The following is a 13,611-nucleotide window of genomic DNA, read 5'->3' on the forward strand; positions in this document are numbered from 1 at the left end:
CGGCAGCATGCAGCTGCAGTTCTCTCTCTTTTGTGGCTTCAACTGCCAGTTGGGCTGTGGGGCAAATGTCTGCTGTTGTCAGACTGTTAAATAAATGAAAAAATAAAGGGAACTCCACTGACGTTACACATAAAGTTCAGTTTACTCAAGACTGTGGAAACAGTCACTCCTGTGAATTGTATCTTAGAGTGACTCGTACGGCAGTTAATGACGTGAGGCGCACTACAACCACCTCTAGTCAAATAAGGAGCGAAAAGACATTTTCTGTGGCCTGTTGTGATTGTTGAGATCATGTTACGCAGCTAGTTAATTTACAGCAACACTCCTATCAGCTATCACCGCAATTAGCAGTTCCAGTGATGCGGGCTTATCCTCGACAAGCAACTTCAGACATATCGCCCGCGCTATTAGTCCTAGAGGACAGGAGAGGGCACAGTGTTTGTGGTGTCAGTACATGGCTCGGAGAGCACGAATGATCTCATCAGATGGGTGTTTGAATGGCCTCCAATAATCCCCCAGCATGTGCACACATAAGAGCCAAGGGAGCATGAAATGAAGGAGGTCTAACAGTCCCGCACGTCTCTCAGCACTGGACATGGCTGCCTGCGATGGTGATACTCCCTCCAGTCTTGGGAAATGGACAGATGGAGCGATGGAGGACTGGAATGGTGGCAAAGGGTGGAGCGATGATAGCAGATGATTTGGATGGAAGGCATCTTTATTATTCATACAAAAAAAATAAGAGAGCCGCAAGCAGTTTGTAAGGATTACAATGGCTAACAACAGCACGCCTGCATTTAATATGAGGCATTATTGTGGGTTACCAATCCATGACTATGTTGAAACCATGTGTGAAGAGTAAAAACAGCAGAACCGCCACTCTCATGGCATGATATTTATAGCTGGCGAGAACCACGTGTTAGTCCCACTGCCAAGACAAGGGTTTGAGTTCATTTTAATATACTCTCTGGTTAGTGGTGGCACGTGAAATACATGCAAAAGGATGCGTGAGGACCTGCCTCACTGCATCAAGGAGAAAACAATGAGGGGAAGCATCACCTCAGCTCTTCATTGACTTGTTTTGATGTGTAAATGATTCATATTTACCAAAAGTTTTGGAATTGTTGCCCGACCCTCATGGGTTTACAAGACACCAAGAATATAGTTGCAGCAGTCAAACAAGTTCATTACATTTCATTCCAAACTTCCAAATTTACATCTCACTTTTATCTTATTCATCCAACCAAAAGGAGTCAGCATATATTGAGGACATTTCACTTTCACCCAGCTCACATAACAAACAAAGTCAGTCCTCCTCTGGATTGGCAGTAAACCTGTTGGTCTTCAAAGCTAATGGTAATGTTCCTGAGCGTAGCTGGGTACATAAGGACATTTGTCTTTTGTTCAAATTATACTTCACATAAGGTTATACAGCATAGCTGAACTTTATGAGTCAGTTGTATTGTAATTTTTGCCCAGACAGTATATCAACAGCCCATTTTTCTTCATGCATGCAAAACGTCTTACTCCTAATCTAAAATAAAATAAGGATTTCAGTTCTTATGACTCAGGATGACCCTGCGACATGTCCCAATTAAATATCTTTTCAGTGAGTCTATGATCGGACATCTTCACAAGACTATTCCAGAGCTGAAGCAACAAAACATCTGAAATCTCACATGTGACTCACCCTATGAATCGTTTCCACTGTTATCTCCCTGCAACAGCTCGCCTCTCACGAGATTCCACTGCTTAAGCGAGTTTTTGTGTTTCTGATTACAAAAAGGATCTTACTATTTGACAAACATGTCTATCTCTGGAGGAATCATTTCAGTAATCTTATCAGACAATTACAAAAATAACCTCCACCAGTTGGGGGAAAAAAAAAAGAAGCATTTTTATTAGAAGCAGCTTTGAGGGATTCAGTTGCCCCAAAAGATCCTGTTGCAGCCATCGAAGCTGTGTGATGATTGCCAGCAGAGGCGATCTACTAGAGTGAATCCAAAACATTTGGGAGGCATAAATCATTTACACACCAAAACATGTAAATATAAGGCCCAGGTAGCGGAATTTCCCTTAAGGAGTAGAGCTGCATAATAATCCAGGGTGATGCTCACTACCGTAACAATTCTGACTCCCAAAACTGTTCAACAGATGATACATTTCTATTTCCCTTATCATCAGGTGGAAAGCTCCTGCAGAGGCACATGAGAATAAATGAAGCCCTTCTTTGCTATGCCCTTCCTCTGAGTACTCGACTTCACAAGGTCGCTCAATCACACGCAGCTCCCCTCCCTGTGGCATCCACAGACCCTATCTGATCGCTGGCTGGCTCCCCCTGGCCCCATGGTGTGAACCAGGTGCTGCGATGACAAAACGCTCCTGGCAGCAATAAGAGAACGGAGAGAGCAGAGCTCAATTAGCCCAAGCTCCAATCCCAGATCCTCTATTGATTTCCCACGGATGAGGAATGGCAGACAGGAGAAAGCTCAATCAGACATACCCATGGGACCTGTCGCTGCGTGTGTGCGTGCATGTGTGTGTGTGTGTGTGTGTGTGAGAGAAACAACAGGGGACATGTTGGTGCCGAGACAAGGTACTGGGATAAGGTGAATACATTCGCGATCCATAGTCTTTATGCATACATGATGGTAAGTAATAGTGTTGTCTACTGAGGGGTGCGGTGGAAAATGACATGAGTCTTTAAAAGCATGCTGTGCTGTCCTGCCCAGATCAAATGGAGAAGGAGACAGTCAAGGCGTAAGATCCCTGAAGGGCAAATCAATCTGACAAGTCATCAGCTCCATGGTGCATCTCTGGACAGTTCCTCCACTTCCTCAAATTAACCTTCACAAGAGGAATGACACACAGAACGTATGGAGCCTGACAACCTCATTTGTCCTTCACTTATGTCTTGAACCTTCTTCCTGCAGGTGCAAAATGTATATTTTTGCCCAAATACACGACGAGAGCACAGATTTGATATTCGGTCCCCGACAGCGTGCATATCTGTTAGGATGATGTATTTTCAGAGCTGGGTTCAAGAGTTTAGAGCAGCGGCATATGTATAAAAGAAAAGTGTGTTGTTCGGGTTGATGGTCAAGTTACAGTTCTGTTATTCTGCCCAAGTCATGAAAGTGGAGACACAAACTGAGTCTCATTTCATCTTGCAGGAACCACGACTCTGCAGCAGAATCCTTCTGGCTCACCCACGCTCTGTGCACTCAGTGTCTTTTGCTCTCGCATGCTTTCTCTCTCTTAATTCAGATTTTTTTTCGTGGATAAGTCAGTCAAAAAAAGAGAAAAAAAATCTAATACTGACACATCACTATTAGAAGCACGGGTTCACCAGGCCAGCCAGCGTCCGATCCCTGCTCCTGTTCTAACCTAACCCATTCAAATCGATTTAAACCACTGACTGACTTCAGGTGCCCCTAAACCTGCAGTCTCTCTAAAAGCCAGCAGGGGACGATGCAAGTGGTTTCAAAAAGAAGCCGGATTGTATGGAAGCTTATGACAAAATGATGCTGTTTCTCGCTATATGAATCAACTCAATAAATAGTTATAATTGGCAGTAAAGCAGCTGATGGTCTAGGACATAGCTACCCTTGCCAGCTCCACCCTCTAGTCAAAATATGGCACACTTCTGGCCTCAAGACGGCCTTAATTCCTAATCGAGGTTTCAAAACATTAGTTCTCAAACCAATGGGTGAAGTCACGTCTCAGAGGGTCTGTCTTTTAGTGAAACACATTTCCGTTTATCCAATCGGCCAGAACACAAGCTACACAGCTATGGCATTTTATTATCATATATGTATCCATTGGCTCAAATAACAACTCTTCAATCTATGTAATAATTGAGGGTTTCTTGAATGCTTTGATATTATGCTATCATAACATATACAGTGCAGTCAAAACCTGTTTATAACTAACTTCAGAATCAGTCAAGTCAAGAGGCATATGTAGAAAACAGAAAACAATATGTACAAATATTATACAACATATAAACTACACTTTCCTCACATTTTTTGTTCAATTCGGTGAAAATGAAAGCGCATAACAATACACGGACCATCAACTTTCTCTAAATAGCACCGCCTGCTTAGTTACTGCCTCATAAGGCATTCTGTTTGTTAGTGAGAACCACTCGACACATCTTTACAGCTCTTATGCAGCTCATTTCAAAGACATGTGCACTTGTGTGCTGATTTGACTGCTCTCTCCATTTTGTTGAACACAAGTTCTCTGAGACTGAGCAGGCAATGTCGAGTCAGTATGAGGTGTCCTTCGCAATCATTCTTGACAAAAATGTCTTTTTAAAAAAACGGCTTAGAGGTGTGTTTCAGTTTGTCGTTTTAAGAACTGAAATGCTCAGCGGGCCTGGTGGCACGGTACACTTATTACAAGGGATGCCAGGATTGATTTAGTTTTGAGGAGGCAGTGACCCTGGTTAAGGTGAATCAAACACAATGCCTGCAAATGGCAGAAAGGAACACTCTGCATGAGGAAGCCACATTCTTATGCATTGCTCTGCCAATACTATGGAATTCAAAAAGACTAGAGCAATAAAATTAAGCAAGCAGTGAGGAAACATCTTTATTTGCTTTACACAGTCAGAACAAATGTCACATGGCATCCGATCATGTTACAATTACAGATAAATGTAATGTACAAAAAGCCAGAAGGCAGTGCTACAGCAAAGCTAACACTTGCTGAGACATGAAATAGAACTCTTCTTTTTATAATTTCAGTATTATATTTGAACAAGTGTTCTTTCCTTTAACACCCCAAAAGACGACGTGCGAGCTTGACACAGTAATCAATGTGCCTCACTGTCATCAAGATGTTTGTGGATGTTTTTCATTGCTTGCTGTTATTTGTTCGGTACAAAAAGCTTGACGCAATTAGTTCCACAGTCCCAATAGGATTGTTCTGACATTACATGAAAAAGAAGGAGAAGGGTGGTAAACAAAGACGTAATCTTATCTAAATCCAGGACTGTTGCTTACTGTTACCTGACATCATGTTTGAAAGATAAACGACTACTTCTGGTGAGGCTGATTTATCCGAGTTGCACCATTCTTTATGTGTCATGTGGGTGACTGAGTAAACGGGGCAAAGGGCTTGGCTAATCAAGCCAGTTCACCCACTCCGCATCAGTCTATAGATGGATGCATAGCGAAGGCTGCACAATTGAGTTTTGAACTTCAGCCCCATAGCTTGGAGAATTTCAATGGACAGCCTTGGGAGTCTATACACACAGGCAGACTCGCTAAATGCTCAAACGGCAAAAAGAGATCTCACACATTATTACACGGAGCTGAAAGCTGTGCCCATGTCTACATGCGCGCAGACCAATTACTTTGCGGGCCGCTGAATACCTTTCAAGGACTAACACGGGGTCAGTACACTCTGTGTTTAGCCAATACCATAAGCTCCACACATTGCTGCAGTGGTTTTAAATGAACTACAGCAGAATGGTCCCATGATAGACAAAAACCCAACCTTATATCTGTCACGAGAGCAGGATTTTAATGCACAGTAAGCATATCTGCAGGAAAACCATTACATGGAGGTAAAGCAGTTCTCTTATAATGGCGAACCAATACAATGACCTACACAGTGTGTAACTGCAAAAAAAGACATGCATCACCCAGAGAGCCAGTTCTCCCTTAAAGCACTCAGACCCCCCCCACCGCCGTCTGTCTGGTACAAGGAATGTTCACTCTCACCGTGGCCTGGCCTCAATATGGCAGCCCCAGTGCTGGCTGCACTGAGTACTCGCTCCTTCATGGCCGGCCCCCTTATTTAGACCTGGTGTAATATTCCGCGTGTTGGGAATGAACTCCATTACCGTGGTAGCTTGTTTTCTCTGTCCCCCCTCCTTCTCTCAGTGGCTTTGCATTGCTTGTGTTTATAACACTGGGAACCAGCGACTCCCCCAGGGGGCCCTCTGCTTCGGGCGGAGAGGTGATTTCTTTCCCTCTAAAATAACACACCACGGGGCTCTCGCACCACAGGTGACAACTAAAAGTTGTCGGTGTCCCTGGAGGGCTGCGTTCATGCGCAGATGTGTGTATGATGTGGGCGCCGCAATACGAGCATGCATTTGCACCTGTTTGACTGAATGAGCTGTGTGACTTGCACCCCGAGGATACAACCCTGTAAAATAGGGCTCCTTTCCTTCCTTCTTTCCGTCCTCTGCAGCCTGAAGAGATGTCGGTGCACGTTTCCCAACACATTTCTCCAGCTCACCTGGCTTGGACCAGAGCCACTGCCTCTCCGACTCCATACATGTTCATGCACATTAGACATGGGCTCAGACATCTCCATACGGGGGAAGACAAAGGCAGTGCCTGGACTCCTGAAAGATTTAGCCAGCAGGCATGAAACTGAGGGGGAGCTCCTCACATTGACTTTAACAGGATTTAGCGAGATGAAAGGCCGCAGGGAGGAAAAGAGAGATACAAAGAAGCAGAGACGCCGAGAGAAAGAGCGAGAAGAAATGGAAAGGAGACAAGACTGGCTGGAAGACACAGCGGGGCACCACCATAAATGTCCAGTTATGTATCATCACAGAAGCAGCTGAATAATACCAATAAAGACGCTTTTACAGAAGACAGAGGACAGTGTTGAAAAAGGAAGTAGTAGTGGTGCGTCCCCTGTAGAGGGTCGGGCTCAGGAGTGTCACTGCAACAAGGAGAAAAGTGGTTAAAGAGGGACCACAGGTGAGTTACAGCAGAGTCACTGAGCTGGAAAGAAGGAAAATAGTATATAGTTTCGCTTGAGGGCAATTCGGACTGAAACACTAGGGGACGAGCACAATAATCCCACACAAACAGGAGGAGGCGAAAATGCACTGCGCGAAACACCAAACATTACTGACGCACACAAACACACACACGCGCACACACACACACACACACTCATACTCATTCGCTCAGGTGAGCCTCGGCATACCAAATTGAGACCGCAGCCATGCTAGTGGGAGCCGAGAAGATGTTTTCATGATCAACCGCGCGATTATGCAACAACATTGAAACATGCACGTGAACATGCCTCCATCTTTGCCCAGGAGGCGGGTCGCCCAGCTGAACTAATGCTAATGTGCCAATCTGCACCTGTTTCACCTCAGAGCGGAGCCTCCCCGCTCTGCACGCCTGCTGCGCCTTAAACAACGCAGCAGCTTGACCGACTACAGCGGCAGGCAACAAGCCTACAGCTAACAACCGTAAGCTTTTACACAGAATCACACACTGTATTTCATGTATGCACGCAGATGAGAGTTGTCTTAATATGCCAGAGTATAATATAATCAGGAGGTGCTAAATGCATTACATAGATTGCCACAGACTGACTTTTACATGCTATATCTTTTATTATTTGCCCTTTTCTTACAGTATATTTTTATTCTTCCTCCATCTCATTTTTACTTTTCGCACTCTCAGACACACAGAAGTACTGAGCGAGAGGCAGAACATTCACAATTCTTGCTCACAACAGCAACGGAAATGTGACTGGCTCTCTGCCAGCGCCGGGAGAACAAAACGCTACTCTGAGAGGAAAAGCCTTTATCCACCCTCAGAAACAGCTCAGTCAGAGTAGTTTAAATACTTCAAGTTGTGTAAAACGGACAGAGGATTTTATTGATTGTGAATAGAAATGGAGTTGATAGCCAGCAGACACAACTAACCTCACAACTGATCTCCACAGTGACCCTATTAGTATGCAATGTGGCAAAAATTAAGCTGTAGCGCTATTACAAGTTTAGTCTATCTGAATAAAGGCTCGCAAAGTCACACGAGACGCACGTGCCGCGACTCCTCCTTCATGATCTCCGGAGTACATGCACCACTAGAACTGAACAAACCTGGAGTCATTAAGGAAAAACTAAACATTTCTTCATTTTTTATTATTACCTCATTCATATTGTTAATATTTAGATTCTCTGTTTGAATTTATTCTCCAAAACAACATAGTGCCCCTTTAATTTGTGGTTTGGATGGAAATAAAAAATGGGGAAACAAACTGAAAAATACGGCAGTGAAAATGGTGAAAAGCCCACTAAGAAACCTCTTCAGATTATTATAATTATGATTTAAATATTTTTTTGCCACAAGAAATAGTTGTTTTATATATAAATGTAGCAATGGCCGTCATACAGACATACACCAACAACAAAGGTGTGTTTGAGAAAAATGTCATCATTTACTCGAGCCCATAAAAATTACAGAAAACTGCCTTAAGCCCTGAGACCAAAATGGATGTCGAGTTGGACAAAACATCCATCTGCCACTTTCTTCAGAGCACCGGCACAAGGCAATAACGAGGTTATTTGGCTGTCGGTATTTGCTGCCTGCTGCTGCTTCGTGCCTACAGGTGATGTGAGGGAAACCTCAATAAATTCAGCCATTCTGTCAACAAACTGTTCTATACGTGGATATGAAGAAAGTGGAGCTATTTATTTTAGCATGAAAAATAAATATGTCCCCGCTTAAAAAAGCCGGGGGGCGAAATTCAAACAAAGCTGAATGGTCTAGTACACCCAGCTGAGCTACATAACATCGCACATCTTTGAAAAACACACGCCAGGCAACACACTGCTTTATGATTCCTTTTTTTTATGTTCCTATCATTTCATTGTGACTCTTTTACTTCTGTGTTGTTCCTATATAGTATCCCTATTTCATCTGTTTTCTCTTCCATGCTCTTTCAGAGAATAATAATGTTTAAGGTAATGAACGCTGTAAGGGTAGATACCGGAGAAGTGAACAAACAAGAAAAAAGGAGGCTTTGTCATCTCAGACTCCGTCTCGGCTGTTCAGTGCCAGCAATACACTCACATCACTTCCACTCCTCTCAGCACAATGAGCCTGAGACATCAAAGCGGGGACTGAGAGGGAGAGAGCGGGAGAGGCGGGAGGGAGCCAGGGAGACCAAAGCGTAAAGAAAAAAACGGCAGAGGAAGAAAGGCTGAAAGAAAAGATAGACACCAAAATACTTGTTTTTGTGCAAATGTGTGGCGTTATTGCAGCGGGACATTTGCTGCCATAGTGCATGACTGGCTGCTGAACGCACTTCTGTCTCTTGTCACAGTGTCTAAACTATTTTAATCGAAAGTCACAGATACAAAAATCTAAAAAATGTATTGATGTATGCAGCAGAACATTAATGGCCATTTCCTTCAGCTGCTGTCAAACTCATCATACCAGTAGAAATAAGCATTGCTGAAACATATGCTGTTGTTTTTTTTTTTTTAAAAGAAAGAATCTACCGCTCGTTTAGGGCTTCAGACAGTAAAACAATTGTTAATAAAAACGGTTGTATTTTTGAAGGCCATAACCGCTGATGATGTGATATTTAAGTTAAATAAGCACACCGGCTGCCTCTCTACGCCTTACTGAAACATGGAATCAATAATGTCACCTTGTCATTCTCACCTAGCCAATGGCGTGATTTCAATTTTCGATTCCAGCTCATACTTGTAAGTTTGAGAGCGCTAATTTGCGGAGAAAAGGGAAGAAGGAAAAAATTACTGAATGCAAATGAGCAGCTCTGTCTCTCTTTCTCTCTCTTGCTCTTATTGTGAAATGATTAACATTCCCTCCACAGATCAGAGCAGGTTTCTCAGCTCCCCTGGTTGAAATGCTAATGGTGCCTCCAACTCAGTTTAATGTCAATCCTATTCTGCTTTTTTCCCCTGTTAAGGGAGGAGCTCCCTGTCTCTATTTCCATACACAGCAGCAGGAGGGACAGACAGAAGGCTTACGCTCCCATCTGGATCTGGGGAATCAGCCCAAGACAGGGAGAGATGGAGGAACGAGGGGAGGATCCTCTAGTTCATGAGGGAGTGTTTTGGGAATGAATGCAGACTTTAACAACCTGATTCTGCCTTTGCAGAAATCCGCCTCACTTTAAAAGGGCTCAATAATAACAGATGACGGCCCCACACCAGCAGAGATCGACACGGCTTTGAAGTCCTCTTCCTCCCCTATTGATCACATTTCTTTTAATCCACCATATTCATTTTTATTTTCCCCTACAGACCACTGAGTTGAACTCACCTGAGACCAAATGGAATCTACACACAGTGGAAATCTGAGTGAGGCAATGTATCAACTGCTGGGGTGTTAAGGTTGGTGGGGTTTTAAATATTCATCTATAAATGTGTGCAACACTGGTCTGTTGACTGCTGTGCGATAAATATGAGGCAGAGCTCTTTAAAAATGGCCCTCTCTACTCACACCGAGTCATATGACAAATTCTACAACTGGGCATTATGTTTAAATGAAATTGAGTTTACTGGAGGTGTAATATTGACAGACTATCTATTATAAGAGCAGACTGCGTATTGCAGTTAATATATCTATATTCACAGCCCGTACATTGTTTCTGCATGTTTAAATGAAGTACGATAGCATTATCCTAGCAAGCAAATGTTTAGAAAAAAGGTTGAGAGTGTGATGTGTCATCTGTGTAGCAGATTAGTGACCTCTACTGAAAGCTGTGTTTGAATTTGGCTCATCTTCGCAGATATCTTTTAAAATTAGTGTGGAGCACATTTTCGAAAGCATTTCCTGCCAAGTCAAACCATCATGGGTAAATAAAAGTTTTCAAAAAAAAAAACCCAAAACGCTCGTGTTGAGACTGAACCGGTATCAAATACTGCTCTGTATTCAACACAACCGAGCCTTGTCAGAGATGCTAACACAGAGGCAACCGGAGATGAGCTCAGTAATGTGGGAGTGACGGTGGCGGGGGAATTAGCGGTGTGATGACTGTCAACACACAATCAGCACTGCGGTGTCGTTACAAGGCTCATGTTGTTTAGTTTGGAGTTATCAGCTTTCTGAACATAGAGCTGGATCACTTGCGAAACACCCCGAGCTGCCACTCGTCCCGAGCTGCAAGACTTCCACAGGCACGCTAGTGAGTTCATTTCTGCATGCGTTCGGAGCTGTGTATAAGCCTGCGCCGCGTGTTAACCTGCACGTGCACATTTCTGTGGAGCCTTTAAAAGCAGAGTCTTGTTGCAGAGCACAGAGCAGTGATTTACCACGCCACCGCAACCGAATGATGGTATATTATCACACTGCCTGACAACTCTGTTTTCCTCAGTGAAACACGTACGTATGCCAAGCTCTGTCGTTTAATGAGTGCTGTTGTCTCAGTGGCAAAGTGCTAACCTGATAGACGGGGCTTTATAAATGTGTTATGACAACATGCATGACTGCAATACCGAAGGCAACTCAACAGGTGGTCAAAAATAGCTTTGTTCATGCGGACTTGTTCTTCAAAGATAAGAAAGAAAAAGAAAGAAACTGTTAAAAGGATTGTTCCTACCTTAGGGTCAGCAGTGAGCAGCTTAAAGGCCTCGTACACCTGCCTCTCTTTGACACCTCCCCCCAGGTCCAGGAAGTTAGCTGGCTTCCCTCCATGCAGGTCAATAATGTCACATGTGGCCATGGCCAAACCGGCTCCATTCACTGCAAACATTAACATTGTCAGTTCAATCAAAAAAAGCAAAAATATGTGCTGAACTATAGAGTAAAAGGGATAGTACCGTTGAAGTGCGGGACTAATGTAGTAATGTGTACCCATTTCACATGTTGAATGGAACTGTAGCCTTGTAAGGATCTCATGTAAAATGTAGTCATTATATATAATGAAGGTAAATCTGACCAGTGGGTCCAGGATAAAGGTAAGTGCGACGCTGGCAGCCAAGATCTAATTAAAATAACATTTCAGGCGTTGAAGGAGAGATGACATTTACTACAAGATCACCCACAAAGGAATCCAACAGTGAATTATCAACCAAAGAAGAGCAACTATCCAAAAAAAAAAAAAAGAAAAAAAAGTCACACTTTAAAAGTGAATCGCTTGGAAATCTTCTAATCAGGAACATTCAACGCTTCAAGTCGAGCAACACAGAGAAAATTTGATTATGACTTGACTCTCGACTTCAGAGAAAAGAGAGTTGATTAAAAGACGTGGCCTCGCTCCTTTTTTTCCTTTTGCGGCCCGTGTCATCATTTAGCCAACTGCCGGCGTGGCAACCCTGCTGAGCCAAGTGCACAAAACTGTCTTACCTCATTTAGTTTAGCCAAACTGCACTTGTGTCCTGGCAAGCTCCCCAACCGAGGTCTCAATAAAAGGGAAATTCGCTTTAACAGCTGTCACTTTGGTGGCTTACAGAGCTCTCAAGGAAGCTGCAGGGCCTTAAAAGCTGTTGTTACTTTAAGAGATGCTGGGAGCAGGGGATGCAGAGAGTGTGTGTGTGTGTGTGTGTGTGTGTGTGTGTGTGTGTGTGTGTGTGTGTGTGTGTGTAAGAGGATGAGGGGTAGTGCTAACAGACATCTAATGTGTTTATGAGGCTACGGGGTAAGTAGCAAGAGCACCTGTTAGTGCTGCTGTACACTGTAAAAGCTTTGATTTATGACAAGAGAGGGGGCCTTTAATGAGAATGCTAACAATCTGGCTCACTGGAGACTTTCTGGGCGGATTATAGCTAATTAGAACGCATTGGTTACGGCAGCATTCCTTCTGGAGTCCTCAGAAAGCTGCTTGTAATGTGGACTGGAGGAGAGCCCAGGCTTGCCTTTACTTTGACTAAGTTTTAACTGTGTCCTAGCTTCACACTCATGTGACTTGAGAGACGCATTAAAGCCTTATGCCAGGAGGGGGTCGCGTATGGGAGAATTCATTTAACGGTGTGTGCGTGCAGAAGCGAGCTGCGTACACACCGAAGCAGGCGATGTTTCCGTCCAGTCCGATGTATTTGAGGTCCCACTTGGCCGCCTCCGTCTCCGTGGGGTCACTCTCCGTCATGTCGTCCATGGCGAACACGGCTCTCTGGCGGAACTCGGCGTTGTCGTCAAAGTTGATCTTGGCATCAAAGCAAACCACTGGAGGGACGGGGAGACGACAAAAGGCAGGGTTGGAAATACAGACGGCAGCAGAGGACGCATTAAGAGTGAGAGGGGAGAGGAGATGGCAGGCGAGGGGAAAGGGAAGAGAAGGAGGACTTCAGACATAAAAAGCAAACTAATTATCATTTTCTAAAACCTAAAATTAATGAACTGAACGGCGTCCCCTTGGCCTACTGGTCTTAATTATTTCAGAGGTTGGCTCACTAAGGGCTGGGTTTCTGACACTGCCTCTGAGGGACAGGCCATTACAGCAAATGGACATTTCCTTTACACTTCAAAGAGAGAGCATTTCAAAGAGACGGCACTCGAGAAGCTACCTGGAGAAACACCAGGCAAACAACGCAATAAATCAGTGGAAGAGCTTTTTCTATTCATAACACTTGAAGTGACTGTCATTAAAGGAGTAGTTGGCCATTTTAGAGAAGTACCCTATTCACCTTGTGACTGAGGCTAAGATGACAAGGCTGATCCATTGCCATGTTTGTACGACAAGCGTGTAGCCGGAGTTAGCAGGCGGTTGGCCGAGCTTGGCACAAAGACTGGAGAAATGGATGAAACAAAACAGTGTAGCTCTGTCCAAAGGTAAGAAAATCAGCCCACGGACGCCTTTCAAAGCTCACTCACTAATGCGTCAAATCTTGTTTGTTCAAATTGTGCAAAACCAACACATTGCAGTTTTCCT

At 43.9% G+C, this 13,611-nt stretch overlaps 1 protein-coding gene across 1 annotated transcript in view; it reads right to left on the reverse strand.

Moving 5' to 3' along the window:
• suclg2 (succinate-CoA ligase GDP-forming subunit beta) overlaps positions 1–13,611 on the reverse strand; it is a 96,725-nt gene that overhangs the window by 31,390 nt on the left and 51,724 nt on the right. Inside the window, exons 8-9 of the mRNA XM_037101960.1 lie at positions 12,744–12,905; positions 11,344–11,486 (exon numbers count right to left, since the gene is read on the reverse strand). Coding sequence (XP_036957855.1) covers positions 11,344–11,486; positions 12,744–12,905 — 305 coding nt within the window. The remainder of the gene's footprint in view (positions 1–11,343; positions 11,487–12,743; positions 12,906–13,611) is intronic.

The sequence above is a fragment of the Acanthopagrus latus genome, chromosome 6 (genome assembly GCF_904848185.1).
Source record: "Acanthopagrus latus isolate v.2019 chromosome 6, fAcaLat1.1, whole genome shotgun sequence".
NCBI lineage: Eukaryota > Metazoa > Chordata > Actinopteri > Spariformes > Sparidae > Acanthopagrus > Acanthopagrus latus.